An 18,671-nucleotide genomic window follows, 5' to 3' on the forward strand; every position below is an offset into this window, starting at 1 on the left:
TGAAATTAGATTTGTATAATTCAATACTGATAAAGAGAAACGTAAAACAAATATTACAATTTTTCTTAATTAGTAATAAGAGAAAAATAGAATATGTATTCCTATGTAACTTTTAACTCACTATAAATATAGATCTATTTTAAAATTTACGAGCTAATGAATAAAATATATCTATAATTAAGTTTCATATTTTATTTCTCATTTAATTTAGCACTTATGTTTTGAAATATAAACTTTTTTTTATGTATATTTCATCAAGTTACCTATTTTTAATTTGTTTCTCTTTGTATTTTATATTATGTAAGCACCGGAAGAAAAGAAAAACGTTTGTTAATAATTTTTTCTAAGTATATATCTTTTTTATTAAGAAAATTACTAAGAATTTATGTAAAACAGTTCTTAGTATTTAATTATCTAATATAAAAATATATTTCTATAACAACTTAAAATAAAATATAGCATTTGTATTAAAGTTCTTTCTTTTTTACACATATTTCACCTTAACGTTACTGTCCAAATTGAGCCTTTAATATATTTGATATATTTTTAATATCACATAAGAACTCACAATGGTTAATAATATAATTATGAATATAGAATTTTCAAAAAAAATATAATATACATATAATAAATATAAGGAGAAATATTATTTTATATGAATTTCATTTGATAAGATATAAAAACTGTTATAATCATACAGAATTGTTAACTTAAGGATTAACAAACTGTGAAAATGATATTTTTTTTCATTAATATAGTGTTAAATATTTCATTAGGAGATATATAAAGTTTTAATTTTATAAAATTCCTAACTATATTCACTTCAACACGGTATCTTAAATAATAATGAAAATATGAATTATCATATATAAATATACTATACATACGTGCTTTAGTTCGGCTAATAAGTACCTTCGTTAAATAAATCTTTTTTTTTTAAATGTATAATTAAATTGATAACCATTTTTATGTTCCAAATAAATAATAAATAAAAATAAGAATTATTTTAATTAATTTTGTTTCATATATCTTATCATTTAATTTCAACTTTTACTCTTAGAATTTACTAACGCAAGAACTTTGATAAACCATATTTGATTCACATTAATGCTTTATTATATTGAACTCTAGTTAAGGATTGTATTTTTTCGATCATGTTAAGATCTATTCTAAAAAGTTGAGATTATAACTCATAATTTATATATAACAACTACTTGTATAATTTAAATATATGTATATTTTTAATGAATAATCACTTTATCATTAAATAAATTTGTATAAAACTGTTCCTACATACAAATGAGTTTTATCATTTGTCGTGCAAAACAAAATTTTTTGCAGATATAATATTTATGATTACTTTGACTATAGTACATAGAAAATCTTAATAACCACAATAACAATGTTATCAAAATATACACAATTAAATTCTTTGAATGAGTTATATTTCCATTATATTTTTAAAGTCACCAAGTTTTGCTGTAAAATATTTGCATTGATTAAAAATCGATTAACATCATTGCAACATTTACTTTATACTTTTAATAAACTTTAATTATAAATTTGATAAGGAAAAGAATTTAAGATTTATCCATTTTAATAGAGTTATTTATCCTACTCAAATATAAGGTCACTTACAAATCTGGATATACATACATATATATAAAATAATTATAAATAGTAATGTAATATTAGAACTTCAAATAAATACGAAAGCATAAACCGTATTCATTGTACATACATAGTGGGCGAAACATAAAAAATAACTAGAAACTACAATATTATATATTTCAAGAAATTACAGTAAACGTAGATAATATAAAATGACAATAAATAATTTTTAATAAACTTTTAATTTTATATAATTATATTATTAACACATTTAATATTAATCATTCTTTATATTATTGCATTGTCAACCTTTTTTTTTTTTTTTTCTTTTTTTTAAATCATAGTTTAATTAATCTTTAATTTGTTACTTATATTTAAGTGAAAACATCATATTAAAACACTATCTTATTATGCTTATATTTTTGTTACTTTACATCAATTAATAAATATGTAGGCATCCATACAGTATAAGTTTCCAATGAATTAACTAAATATAATTTTTCTATAATATTTTAAACGTATACAAGTGTTTATTTCAATTATTTTATTATCTTTTTTTTAAAATAATTTTGCTTAATATTTTTTATTTGGATCGCAAATATATATTTTAAGGAGGATTTTTCTTATATGTTAAATATTTGAGATTTAACGGTTACCTATTATATTATCCTAAATTTACTGTAGTGCACACAGTTTTATAAATATACCCCAATTGTAGATGAAATTAAGCTGTTTAAAATTTTTTTAAAAAAATAAAAACTTTAACTGTATCTTGGATAATGCAACAACAAAAAAGGAACCTTAAGTTAAAAAAGAAATTTGCATTTTATATATTAATGCTTTTTATTAATTATTCTTTTTCATGAATAAATAAATATTTTAATGGATAGTATTTTTATATTTATACATAAATAACATTGCTCTCAAATAAAATAACTTCTAAAAATATGATCATTATTACGTATATCATCCCTTTTTCATTTATATATTTATTTTTTTTCAAATTAAATAATTTCAAAAAAATATTATATATGATAAATTTCAAGATTTTTTGAAAAGTCTAAATTATTTAAAGTAACAAAAAAAGATATTTAAAAATGTTAAAATTTTCCAACGATAATTTATATAATTAATATAATAAATAAATATGCTACTTCAATATTTTTCCTATAATGATATATACTAGGTTAACTGATAAATAATAATAATTTAACATAAGAAGGTGCATATATATATTTTATTATTTTTTCTTTTTTTTGTAACAATATAAAAGTTGAACGTGAAAATAATAAAATATTATGTAATAACTATATTTTTTTATTATTTTGTAAAACTTTTTTAATTTAATATTTATTTTCATTAAGTTATTTTAAATAATTTTTTTTATATAAAATATTTCGTAAAACACTTTTATTTAGTGTGTTCTTATATTTATATTTTTTATGATCTAATAGTAATAAGGGTATTAAAAAAATAATTGATACATAGAAATATATTAAAAATTTTTGAACAGATTAAAGATGTTACAAAAGTAAAAAAAATTTAACTAGAAAACTAATGTTGAATAATTACGGAAAAAATACCTAATATGCTGCTGAAAGAATTTAAATTACAATAAGAATTTAGGAACTTTAATAAAGTAGCATATGAAATGGGAAGAAATAAAATATTTTCCACGAAAATCTCAGCTACTATTATTTCTTTAATATGGACTTTCATATATACATATGAGGTAGGAAAAAATTAAAATTTCATAATTTTGACTGTTTTATAATATTAATTTATTTTCTTTTTAAAATGAAATTTTTGAAAATAATTAAAATATAATCTTTATAAATTTTATTACTTATCCTAATACTTAGTTCATTACCTTTTGTAAATCATTGTATAATAGAACTAGAAAAAACAAAGCATTAATTATAAGAACAAGTAAACTATTCAGGAAAAAATAAATGTGCAGAAAAAACAAGTATATAATAGTTCAAAAATAAGGGTATTATATATAAATGAAGATGACCATTATTCTGAAGATCGATTAATAGATAGTAACATCGATAACAGCATACCTCAAGAACCATATAATAAATGCCCAAATGATAATAATTCTGAAAAACCATTAAGAGATAGTAACGTTGATAATAACATACTTCAAGAACCATACAGTAAATTTATATACAATGATAATTTTCAAAAATCATATAGTTCGATGAAGGATCTTAACTGTTTTAAAACAAGTTTATAGTCAAGTTAAATTTAGAAGTATTCTCAAAAAATTATATAAAATATTTATACCTTTTAATAAGACTAAAGTATCGTGGTTTAAGCACAAACTTGTAACTAGTTCTGAAGAACCAAATAACTTATCCAAGTTCCTTATGAATAAGGAAAAATTACATAATTCATCAAAAATTGATGACTTCAATGACAACGATTGTAAGCAGAAAGATGTTTCTATAAAGGATGACAATATTGTAAAAGATCAATTTCAGAAGTTAAAGAAATATATGTATATTGCCATTAAATTCTTTAATTTACATATAAAGCCTATTGTATTATTTATGATTAATTTTATAAATGAATTAGATCGAATGTACGACAAATCACTTATATAAGTATTGACAAAATATCATATAACTCATAGTAGTAATGAAGGAATACTTTAAAAAAAAATAAAGTGTCATTTAATAGTTATTTATCCAATTATATTATACAGTATCTACATCATAGTGCTTTATATACTAAAGTACGATAATTATAATGTTGGTAGAACAGGAATTACGATTGCTTTTACTGTTGTATATATGTTTTATAAAATTACGAAATTCTATTATACATGCAAAAATTATAAATCATATGAAGATGTGATTAACGCATTAGGTTATACTAAAAAAAAAAAAAAACATTTTTTAAATTGTTTTACATAAAGATTCAATAATTTGAGTGTTATTACAATTTCATATATATTTAAATGTATACATAAATATAAAACATGTATACATGTGAATTATATATATTTTAACGTTTTGTCAATAAGAATTTTGTTAATATGATTTTAAATTTTCCTTAATGTATATTTATCACAAGTACATTAACTTTATATTTAAACAATCATATATGCACATTTTTTGTGTGAAAATTTAGTCTTTTAAATAAATTTTTCTTTTTTTTTTGCTCATTCATGAGTGAATATTACAGACTTTTATTTTTGTATTATAATAAGGATTTATTAAAATTATATTTAGCACATATATTCTGTTAAACTTTTTTTGTATTTCATTTTTATTATAATATTTTATTTAAATATTACATATATTATTATTTAAACATATAATCTCCATAAATGGTGCAAACATCTTTATGTAAATGCATAAACATATATTAGATGTACAACACATTAATTAAAACAACTTTGTTGAACAAAAAAAAAAAAAACCTACATAATTATTGTTTTTATTATATACAAAATTTTTTTTTTAACTCTTCTTAGATAATAGAAATGCCTTTCATAATTGAAAAATTTACATTGTTAGGCAGTATTTCCTAATTGTTAATAAATTAAATATATAATACAGTATTATTTTTATGATCCTATAATAAATAATAGAGTTATTTCTTATTTATATATTATATATTGATATTTACATATTCTCTTACTTTATTTTCCCCCTTATTATGATGACATATCAATAAAGATTTTCAGTTTATTTCTTTAAATTTAAGTTCTTATGTCCTTTCGTTCCCTTTTCATCTATCTAATACTCAATACTGATGTAGATGCGTCCTAATAAGAACACTGTATATATATTTATCATGTCATATATATATATATATATATATATATATTTTTTTTTTTTTGTTCTTTATTTAAAAAAAATAAATATTACTATATGAAAATATTCACATTTATAAGTGGTATTATTAATTACTTTATATAGGATGAGGCAAATATATAAAATTCCTACAATGGAATAGCAATCAACTTGAATATTTGATATAAGTTAAAGGTAGACCGATTATATGAAGATCCTGATTCATTATGCAAGTGCAAATCAAATCCGTTCAAACTTTTGTATTCTCAGAAAATTTATTTTATTCTACATTTAAATGTACGAACTTCTCATTAATGCAACTAGAAACCTGTTTTTTAAGATGAGCAGAAACTGATTTGGATCTGTTTGTGTCTATTTAATCTCACAGCACTTCATACGTATGAATAGCTTCTTAACACTATTTTCATACTTCATCATAAATATGATTGGTTATTGCTAATTTTATTATACACCAATATATCACTAGAAAAAAAATTTATTTTTTTGGATATTAACGATTCCTCTCTAAATATACATAATTATATTTTATTCACTCCTTCGAACATTTCTATATAAGTACACTAAACACTTTTAGCTATTATAATTTTACTTAAAGTTTTATAGTTTTTTATTCATAATTATATAAAATGGTGCGTTATTGCTACATATATATAAGTATTCTTAATAATGTTTACTTTTAAAAAAAAAAAAATTTCTTTTAAAAAATTAAAGATTGATTATTAATCATATTATGAACATAATTGCATTAACCATAATATAAATATCCTGATATTTTATAACATACCTGTAAAAGATTTCATTCATTATTCATTCACTTCATGAATATCCTGTTTTATTAAATTCCCCTTTCTTTTCATTTTATTTTTTTTATTTTCCTAAATTCCTATTATTATTTGAAGCAGTATATTGGTAAATATAGGCTTATATTTTATATAAATTTTTTCTTTTTATTAATACTACATTATTCAAAATATCATCTATAACTATCGAATGAAAATTTAATAGATACTCTTGTTTTCATAAACTTACTGGAAAATAAAAATTTTATTTTTATCTATATTACAATTTATATTATAAAATATATAATTTACTTCAAATAATATAATGGAATATATTTCCATAAGGAGGAAAAAATAAAAACTATATTTAATAAAAAAACTTTTTTAAAAATTGCATTATATAATTATTTTTAAAAAGATGAAAATTATTGAAAAGTACATTCTTATAATTCTAACACAATAAAAAAATATTCTTTAATATTAATTTTAATATGAATTAATATAATATATTTAATATATTTTAAATCACTAAAAAAATATATGTTACAAGAACTTTATATCAGGGAGTTACTAAAAAATTTATGTGAGGTATTATTATCATTTCAGAAATATTCAAATTATTTTATTTTCTTAAGATTTCAATTATTTATATTCTATTTGTCAAATGTTATGATAAATAATAGCATTTTGTTTTAAAAATATATAAAATGATAAGGGATGATTTTTATAATTTTATTTTAATGTATTATTATAAAACCTCTTATTTTCTATATTACATAGTATTTTATTATGATAATTTTATTGTATTTAGCATGGATAATAATTTAGAAATATTATACAGATTTTGTAGAAATTCTGCAAATTACAGGTAAAAAATATGTTGTAATTATAATGTTTTACTTATTTAGGTTATACTTCTTCTTATATGATTTTTTCATAAAAGAAAATACATATATTTCTTTTTTTAACTCAAATAAGATTATTTTTCTTAAATACATAACAACATGAAGAAGATATATATATTTATAATATGAAATAGTATGTTTACCCTTTATTCTTTCTTCTTTTTTTTTACGACTGTTACTGCATATTTCAATGTTTCGATATTATTATTGCGCTAATATACACATATAAGTTATTAATAAATATATATTTCCAAAAATAATTTGTTTATTTAGGAAGTTATTAATATTCATGTCCACTGAATACTTGAACAACTTTCATTTTATATCACTCAAAATTATATATTTATTACACATTATATGTCAAATATAAGAAAATGTATCCATATTATTTAACAAATTTATTGATATTAATAAAAGATTTAATCCGAGTAATTTTATGAGATATTCAATATTAAAGATGTTTATAATAATTAAATAAATGATAAAGTGCTAATATAACTGTGTAGAAATTCATAATATTACCTTATATATAATATAATATTCCAAATGTAATAATATATTAAATATATTGCACAAAAAAAAAAAAGAAAAACAAGAAAAATAAAAGTATTCTAAAAATACCGCATAAACAAATATATTTTATTACATAATTCCAATAATAATAATTTTATATAGTAAATGTTATGTTTTCTTTGGGTAAAATGTATATATATCAACGTAAACTAATACGTTCACTTCGTGTCATCAATTACAAATAGGACACATTTATTGTTAATTTAAAACAAATAATGCATTTCATTATGTTATTTAACAGATAATCATTATAGACTAGAATATTAGAATAAATAGAATGTATCGTACCATATAGATCATATATAAATTATGATATATTTTTAAAATTATATGGAACATCCTATTACATAATAATTTTTAAGACTCAATATATATTTTTCATAATAATATATTTAAAAACTAAAGTATATATATTATGACAAATATATTTAAGCTTAAATAATACATTAGAATACAAATTCGAAAATTTTAAAATATTTCAGTTCACAAAAAAACGAAATATTAAATTTTTTATCGTTACAAAAGTACACTGTATACACAAGTGCATTTGTAAAATTACAGTAATTATAGTTAAATTTATTAAGAATATATCGTTAAACATATTACAGATATTACTTCTTATAACATAAAAACACGTATTCTTTGTTATCTATCTTACTCAATCATAAACTTAATTTTTATATATTTTTCATAATTTAATAGGATTTTACTAATCGTTGTTATAAGCATAACAGCTAATACAATGATAAGTACTCCGAATGCTATTGGGAAAGTATAATCACCAATTATAATATTCAAAATATCCTCTATATAAAACATAAAGAAACAAAATGGAGGTTTGTCTTCAAGTTTATCCAAAAATCCATATGATTCTAATGTAGGTAATCCTATTTCTACCATGAAGAAAATTAAAAATATAGCAATACCAAATCCGTAATCTATAAGTTTTATTTTTTTTAAAGATTTATAACGAATTATACTGTTCTTTTCTAGAAAATTATCGTAATCTTTTTTATTGACCAATTTTTTTTTTAAATGGAAATATTTTCCATCAAAAATTCCATTATTATAATCCATAACTTGTGTATATAAACAATTCTTATTTAGTGAACTTCCCTTTAATTGTGCATTTTTTCCTTTATCTCCTTTTTTATTATTAGATACATCTTTTTTTTCGATAATACTATTATTTGGTATATCTTGTTTTAACCCTCTATTAACTGATTACCTATCCTGTCTATATTTTGCTAGTAATCAATAAATTCTTGTATCTAATTTTCTATAATGATTGTAGTCATCATCTAAACATTTATTAATTCTGTGCTAAAAAAAAGAAGTATATTTATTATTAGGAAAAAAAAATTAATATTTTCATTTTAAAAAACTGTATTCATAAAAATAAAACGTTAAAAGTATTAATAATATAAATATCCCTAAATAGCATTATTATACCAATTCATTGTTAAAATGACATAACCAAGTTAAAATAATAAACGCAGAAATTTTTATATATAAGAGGGTTATAATTTTTTGTTTCATGATATATATCATTAATAATGCAATAAATAACATAAGGAAAAAAATTAATAATAATGTAATATATTTCAAATGAAAAAGGATGTTATATTTACTAAAAATTTTGTTTTTTTATTATTTCTTCCTAAATAAATAATAAAATCTTTATAACTGTGAAATATTTTGCAACATCTACAATGAAAAATAAATATTAAAATATACTATAAAATATTTATCTTAATATAATTGATACAGTATTAACATTATTTAAAATAGAATATAATGAAATTATTCATAAATATACAAATTGCATAATTTAAGTATTTAACGTAATTCACTAATCATATAATTTCTTTAATATTTCTTTTCAAAAAAAAAAATAGGGAAAAAAAAATACTATTTTATACTATTACTATTTATTAAGTTTATATAGAATATAGAACACAGAGAATATATATGATACATTGTTCTATATATTAATACAATATATAAAAGCCTTAATGATGTTATCTTACTAATAATTCCAAAATTGTTAACATTATAATTTGGAAAAACTTGTTTCTCCTAATAAAATATTTATTATTATATCTATATAATAATATATTAAAGAAATAACATTTTGTGGTATGTTAGTCTTAACATGTGTTTTGGGAAAACCCTAAGTCCATATAGTGTTATACATTCTATATTATATTTAAAAAATCGAATTTATATGGTACTACCTTATCTATGAATATATATATATTTTAAAGACAAATGACGTATTTTTTTATTTTTGTACCATTATTTCTGAGAATTCTAATTTTTAGTTATGCATCATTTATACAATTATTTCTAAATGAAAATTTTTTATATTTCTCTCTTTAAATTTTATTATTTCTTATTTAATTAATTATACAAATTTAGAAGAAGTATTGATAGAGAAGAAAAAAAAGAAAAATTTCAAAATGGAATTATTTCATGTATCTATGCACATGTATACTAACTAAATGGGGTAAATATTAAAACAAGTTATAGTTATATTTACTACTAAAAATATATATTTATATATATTTTTTATTATCAACATTTTCATTTTTACAATTCCAGAATTCCCATATATGATAGTCTCATTTTCTACAGGTCCTCAGTATTCTTTTACAAAAAATATTATGCATCTGGTTTATTATATTGACTACAGGATACTTTTTAAAGGTTATGTAAAGGTGACAATTGAAACATATATTAATATTATATTTGACATATAAATCTATGAAAAATAACATGAGGTAAAAGAAACGTAATCAAGAAATTTATTTCTGAAGCTATTGCACAAGGAATCTTATTCACTATAATTTTTTAATTAAAAATTTCTCAAAAAAATAGAGTAATCCTTTAAATAGAACAAATTAATACACATCAAAAAAGTTAAAAAAATGTTATATATTTATAAATTACTTATAAAAGAATAATTCTTTTTATCATTTTTGTTTTGTTTATAAAATTCTTATTATTAATTTGAAGAAATTACAAAATTTTAATATAATCTATGTAAACATATATATATATATAATAATATTAACTGTTTACTTAATATATTTATAGAGAAACTAAAAAAATAAAACATACATATAAATATTTATTCATAAATGAATTATCACATCAAAGAATATATTTATTTTTATTATCCCTAATGAAATTTTTTAGTTTTATAGATGCTCTTAACTTTTTGTTAATATGAAATAAGAAAAAAAATTCTATATATTATTTACTAATAATGAATCAAATTTAATTCACAAATTTTATCTTCAAATGAGGTAACATATTAAAAATATATATAGTATATTTTTTTATAAATTTTCAGAATAATAAATATTTAATTAATACTTATGCAAAATTGAATTAATACTACAACTATGCACAATTATAATATAATAAATGTATTTAACAATTCATTTAATTGTAGGGACTCATATTACCAAAGTTTATGAACTTTTATATGTAATCCATATTTTAAAAGAACATTATATTGTTATATATAACTTCATATTATTTCTTCCATAAAAAAAAAATTAAAAGTATATTAAAATATTTTCTGAGTTATATATATTTTATAAAGAATTTCTTATAAAAGACATTTTATTGAATAAATATTAAGTAATTTACAAGTAAAACAAATATATATACTTCAGTGCAACACAATACATCCCATAAATTTCATTTAATGCAAAATATAACACATTCATTTTTAAATTAAGGCTAATGATACATTTTTTAGTTGCGTTAACAAAGAATAAAATTAGGTTTATATAAGAAACAAAATAGAAAATACCATCTTTTGGTTAAAATATAAAATAATGCACTTCTTCAATAATATTATATTAATTATGCCATTAAATATTCATTTTAAAATTACAAGAATATATGTTTTATACGAATATACAGAAACTAACAAATACATAAACTGTAGAAAATGTCATTCAATTAACTTGAAGTAATACTTTAAAATACCAATAAAAAAAAAGTACACAATTAACATTCACAAAAAATCTATTAGCATTTTTACTTTGTAGTTGTGTTTCAAAAGGGTTACATATATGCAGGAATAATTATAAAATTTAAGAAAATTTATGGGCGTTTATTAATCACAACACTAAGGATATTATAGTTAATGCTTCATAGTAAAAACATTTTTACACAAAAAAAAATATTTTTGTCTATTCATTTTTCCTTTACCTGAATAAAATATTTTCGTATTTTTTAACTTTTTTATTGAAATAAAAAAAGGAAGATATAAGTCTTCCACCTAATATAAAGAAAGATATTAAATATATTAAGGTCCCAAATAAATTACGTAATACATAATTCATCATTGCATCATTAGTCATCATACACACAGTTCTAATCAATCTTTCCAGATGGTACCGAGATATGAAATTTTTCACACTTTCAGCCCACCTATAAGAAAATTCAATATATGACAAATTAAGTAACCAATTTATAATTCCACAATTCCCATATAAATCTAACATGAGTGATGTTAATAACAACAAGAATGATAATAAAGGTAAAACAAGTCGTACTACGTACTTTTTACGTATTATTTCTTTGTAAGTCTCACGACCAATTGTTCTGTTGTTCATAAGAAAATTCATATAATCCATTTCTTCTAATATTTTTTTTTCCAGAAGGGAATATTTTTCTGTTTCATATATGCTATATTTATTTCTCGTAGATTCTTTATATACCCCCTCATTCTTTAAAGAATATTCAATTTGATTGTTTCTTTTTTTTGTTACTCCTTTTTCATTATTAGATATTTCTTTTATTTGTTTCATTTTATTATTCAAAGCTTCTTTTAAATCTACAAAATTATAATCTTCTTTTTGGTATTTTCCTGCTGATCTTTAAGTGTTTGTACCTATTATTCCAACAAGTCTATATTTCTCATCAAAAAATATGTTAAAAGTACTCCAAAAAAAAAGTAAATATTTGATTTGTAAAAGGATAAATAGTGCTAAAAGAAAATATTAATAAAATATGAACTATATAAAAAGTATTTATATACTTAAATGATATTATAATTCCGCATCACTGTAGAAGAGCTATAGAAAAAATAAAAGAATAAATGTAGAAATTTCAATAAAAGTGGCCACGTTAATTTTTTTGTTCCACATATAGTTTTTTAATATTGCAATTTATTTAGTATAAGATAAATTAACAATAATATAATATACTTCCAGATATATAATACATTGTATATATTTTATTAATCGTTTTCTTTTATTTTTTATTATTTTCCAATTTTTCATTATAATTTAATAAAATGTATATAACTATAACATTTTATACAACCGAGACAAAAATAACTTTAAAAATGTATAATAAAATTTATAACTTAATATTATTTACGAAAAACTATAATTATAATAAAATAATTTTAATTTATTCATAAATATTTAAAATATACAATTTAGTTGTGAAATATATAGTATACAGTAATTAGTTAATTTTTTTTCTAATAATCTTCAAAATATAAACAAAAATAAATGATGTATTAATATATCTGAATGTGCATATTACATACAGCTTAGAATGTATACACTTAATATATTGCACTATATATTAAAGCAATAATTACTAATTTTAGCAATATTTCTTTATTAATAATGTTAATTTTATAAATAATTTATTTTTGAAAAACTAGTTATTACTAAAAGATGTTAATTATTTAAATAATATAATAGTTGTAATAAAAGAAATATTTAAAACAATTTTTTGTGTTACAATAGTTAAAAAAGTTGTATATTATTATAGCCTATTTTATATATTTATAAAAGTAAAATCATAAAATAATACACAGGATAAAAAAAAAAAATATATATTTTAAAAGCAAATGAAAGTAGATCTTTTAATTTTTCATCAAATTTTCTTAAATTTATAATATTAAAATTTAATTTATACCATTATTTTTAAATAAAAACCTTTCAAATTCATCCATTCATCTATTTTTTTTTTTTTAGTTAAATTCTTTTATTTAAAAAAAATATTGATACAACAAAAAAAAAATAAAAAACTAAAATTAAAAATAGAATTTTTTCAGAAATAATTTATTAACTTTCAACAATTTAAATATATTTCTAATGAAATAAATTTACAAACATAATAAAGTGCACACAATATGAACATGAAAAATTACAAAAACGTAAAAATATAACTTAATTAATTATATGATTCAGCAATTTTTCTGCTAAAAATTTTATAATGAATATATAATTTTTTTTTATTTCTTGTACATTTACATATTAGAATAATATTTTAAAGATTTGTGCTAAAAAACGAACAGATGAAATTGTGTATTATTGAAAATATAACAAGAGGAAAACGCTTTGTGTTCAAATATTTCTTTTCTGTATGTGTTATGATACAGAAAAACTGGTAAATTATAAAAATATTATATTACACAATATTATTGAAATCTTCTAAATAGAACTGTATTATTTTTCTCATAAAATATTGCTCTTTCTAGAAAAAAAAAATAAATTAAAAAAAGTAAAAAAAAATTTAAATTACTACTTTTAAATTACGAAAATAAAAAAAACAAAAAATATAAATTCTATAAAAATTAAAGTATTTTTATTTTTATAGTTTTTAATTGCTTAGGAAAGTATAACTTTTAAATATAATAATCAATATACTTTAGCAGATATCTTTATTTTATTTTCTCATTTAATTACTCATAGATAAGGTTCTTCATATAAAATAAATATTAACTGATTTAATAATTTTATAACAATCAATATATAACTTATATAATAAATTATAAAAAAGAGTTCTATATATATAGTGAAATCCTGCTACATATTATACAAAAAATTCACAAGCTTTAGGAATATTTATTTTTTCTAAATATATTTGAGAGCTACTTTTTCATTAATTATATATATATATATATTTTTAATAGCGTATAATTTTGCAAAATTAAACTTTTATAATCAAAATATTTTAAATTTATTATAATGTACCCAATTTTCTCCTTATTGAATAACCATATCACAAATTATGTCTCTACATATAAATATAAGCATATATAATATTTGTGTTAAGACTGAAATATTTTTCCCATGGAATTTTATGTTTAATAATGTTTCCGTTTTTTTATAATTCAATACATATCATTTACATTAATGTGCTATACATTTAATTTATAGTACGTACAATATCTTACCCATATAAAGTAATTCATTTTTGTTCTTTCAATAATATTGTTTACTTAAAAAATAAGATGTTTTTACGTCAATTATGGGTATATATAGTTAATATTTTAATAATTAGTAATAATTTAACACTTTATTATAAAAATATTACATTATTTCAAATATGCAGTTAGAAATTAAACTTTAATATGTTCATATAATAATATATACCCCAATTATTATTTCAAGTAAATAAAATTTCATGGTTTTATTCGTGTCTTTCTTCTAATATTTTGATTCTGTGATATATAAATTTTTTTTTTTTTTTATTTTGTCTTTCTAATCGTTCTAATATGTCCAATAATATTCTCAACATGTTCAAAGATTATATAATTCAACTTGCTTATAAAGAAGTTATTGGAAACAAATATTATGTTTTAATTTTATAACTGCAATTTATACATGGCTATCGCAAAAATGTTTATTTATATATATGAATATTTTTTATATATATGAATATTTTATTTATATATTATTTTTAAATTACAAACTTTTTATATGCGTATGCATTTTACACGGTTTCATTTCATTATATATTATGCTAATGTAAATACTTATGTAATGATTCATATATGTTATTATGATACTTAATATACGTAATTTCAAATAACATTTACATTGTATTAAAATAATTTTTTGTTCTCTTATTTAAACTTCAATATATAGAAACATATCATTTATAGAATATACTAAATAATATAGGACATACATATTTTTTCTTCCTCATACATTTCCCTAAGAATATTTATTTAAGAATTTTATCCTTTTCATAAACTAAAACTATATTAGTATTAATCAACATATCTTCTTTAATTTCTTTTTTTAAAATAAATTCTATTTTTTTTAATACTCGAAAATTCTTTTCATATTTCTTGTTACCCATTTTTTTGTTCTTTATAGAAACTTAAATACAATTTAAACCATTCCATTTTTCAAACATTTAACAAATCCAATCCATGGATTAATTCTAAAATTATTTGTAAATTTCTGTTAAATTATTATCCCTTTTTCATCGGTTATTATCAGTTAACCATTTATTTCATTAGAATATATTCTTTTTACTTCTTATTTTAAATTTTATTTATATTATTTTTTAATGTATACTTTTGTTTCATTACCACTATTTCCTATTTAAACTATTTTAGTGTTTCTGCAAGTAAATTTATAAAAATATTCCATTTTAATATTCGTTATATTCATGTAGATACGCTTAGTGATTTTAAATTTACAAAAAATATTATTTGTATATTTATTTTTATACTTTTTTTTTTAAAAAAATATAATTTCGTATGAATTTATACAAAATTAACATGTTATGAAACAACATCATTTTTTCTGAATGAGTATATTGTTCTTCCTAAATGACATATAATTTATAGAATATCCTTATTATAATAGTTCCTTAGTAGATAAATAATTTATTGAATATAGAAGTTGTATACTACTTTAACATTGCTCAGCAATGCTACTAGGATATAAAGTGAAATTCTGCACCATAATAAAAAGGAAATATTAGTAAATAATATATATATACAAAATTTTTTGTATTCTATGTTATAAAAACAACATTTTAGTAAAATTATAATGGAAGACATATTTCCTTTATATATTTAATTTTATATTGTTTTTTTATAAAGTAATAAAAACATTATTACATAAGAACTACAACATCCTGATTAAAGCTTGTACTCCTTTATAACATAAAAAAGTAAACATTATCTTTAAATAGTGTATTAGATGTCATTTTATGCTTATATGTAAAAATGAAGTATTATATATGTGTGCATTAATAATTGTTAATTATTAAGACATAATACATATGTGCAAGCTTATTCCCTAGGTAAAATAAGTAATGTATACATGAAAAATATGAAATATATAAACATTTAAATAATATTATGAATTATGGAGAAATTATTTAATTTAATAATATTATTTACAAGTATTAAAAAATATATATTACTAGAGACATATGATATAATGCACTACATTTTTTTAATTAAAATCTTTTCTTATTATAATACTATGCCCTTCAAATTTTCATTTTTTTTTTAATATAATAAAATTCATCTTTGCTTTAAAATATTCAATTTCCAGAGGAATGATAAAATATGTGATTTTTTCTGTTTAGACATTATGACGAAATATTTCTGGAAAAATTTTTTAACGATTCATGTGTTCCTTGTTCATCAGCGCTTTTAGAAAATCCCTTTTTCTTTCATATAATTTTATCCAAATAAGACCTAAGTGGAGCAAGTTATTATATAAAAGCAAAAAAGTCAATTAACTGAAAGAGTAATTTTAAATTATAAACGTATCGGAAGTAGAATAAATAAATATAATAGTGAAATGTTCATATTAATAAAAGGTATACTTTTTAAATTAATTAATATAAAAATACATAATTGAGAATTATTCCGAATAGCGCTAAACACACCGATAGAGAAATAATATATGTTGAATACTCATTTTCCGAATTCCTGCGACTACAGTGTATCCACCCTGATACATATTTAACATTAAATGAAACAAACTTATTTGACACCAAATTTTTTGTTTTCGATCTTCAGCTGTTTCCGTTTGAACATTATTTAATTTGTTCCATAATAATTCTATGTATTTTTCTAATAAATCTTTATTCTTTTTACATAAAATTCCAGAAGCGTAAAATTGTTTTTCCTGGTCTAACCGTTTACTCATATATTTACACAATTCATTATCACTACTGTACATTTCGTCCCCAATAAGGAAACTATAATGGTGCTCTGGTGGAGAAGAGATATATCCATTAAAAATTAGTCATTAGAACCTAAGATTTACAATAAATTATCACCAACTTCTTTGTTAAATAAAATGTCTTTTTAACAAAAAATTCATAACATTCATCATTTTTACATTTTCATGACAACTCATATGAAAATAGAAAAATTAAACAGACACATTTAAAAAATTAAAAGATAAAATAATGTTTAGTTATAAAAAAGTCGCAATATTCATATAAAAAAATTAAAATTATATATTTCAAAAAAAAAGGTAAATCTATTACTGTAATCATTTTAAAGGTATCTACTGCTTTAAAAATGTTCGAGTTAGAATAAATTACAGAATCTATGAATAGGTATAAGTATTTATTAAAAGTTAAGAATGTAATTCATAATCTATGTTTACAAAAGTGAATCAAATATTAACAAATTAAATCAAAGATTATTTTGCAGTAATATTTGTAAATTATTATTAATAACAAAATATTATTCTTAAAATGTTACAAAAAAATTTTATTAGTTTTCCTAAATATACATATAAAATAATAAAAATTAAAATATGTTTCCTCAATTACATTGACATATATTTTTTTTTTAATTTTTATATTTTAGATGTGATTATTTTTAAAATTCATATTTAAATAATATAAAAAGTTAATTTCTTATGTTCTTATTTTTCATTTCCTTATTATCTTAAAAATTAAAAACTAGAAAAAGAAATACACCGTAATTAATGCATAAAACATTATTTATTTTACTTAAATTATACAGTGAAGGAGTAAATTTTTTTATAATAATATTTAATTAATATATTTTCATTTTTTATGCAAAAAATTCTTTTAATATAATATTACGTTACTTATATTTATATTATAAATAAGAATTAAAATAAAAAAGAAATATTATAAAATAATTAATTTAATAACTAATTAATTCCATTATGTAAAAATAAAAAGAATTT

The 18,671-nt window shown here is 18.7% G+C and overlaps 1 protein-coding gene and 2 pseudogenes across 1 annotated transcript, besides 2 other annotated features; 1 reads left to right on the plus strand and 2 right to left on the minus strand.

Moving 5' to 3' along the window:
* Positions 1 to 3,262: 3,262 nt before the first annotated feature.
* Positions 3,263 to 4,535, plus strand: PmUG01_05014300 (annotated as a pseudogene).
* Positions 3,263 to 4,535: a sequence feature (Plasmodium exported protein, unknown function, pseudogene).
* Positions 4,536 to 8,352: 3,817 nt separating this feature from the next.
* PmUG01_05014400 lies at positions 8,353 to 9,270 on the minus strand (annotated as a pseudogene).
* Positions 8,353 to 9,270: a sequence feature (fam-m protein, pseudogene).
* A 2,654-nt stretch (positions 9,271 to 11,924) lies between these two features.
* Positions 11,925 to 12,530, minus strand: PmUG01_05014500 (fam-l protein; the record flags this gene model as incomplete). The annotated part of the gene is made up of 1 exon (XM_029003343.1): positions 11,925 to 12,530. The coding sequence occupies one exon, from the start codon at positions 12,528 to 12,530 to the stop codon at positions 11,925 to 11,927; it is 606 nt and encodes a 201-aa protein (XP_028860299.1).
* Between the last annotated feature and the right edge of the window lie 6,141 nt (positions 12,531 to 18,671).

The sequence above is a fragment of the Plasmodium malariae genome, assembly GCF_900090045.1.
Source record: "Plasmodium malariae genome assembly, chromosome: 5".
In the NCBI taxonomy this organism is placed as follows: Eukaryota; Apicomplexa; class Aconoidasida; order Haemosporida; family Plasmodiidae; genus Plasmodium; species Plasmodium malariae.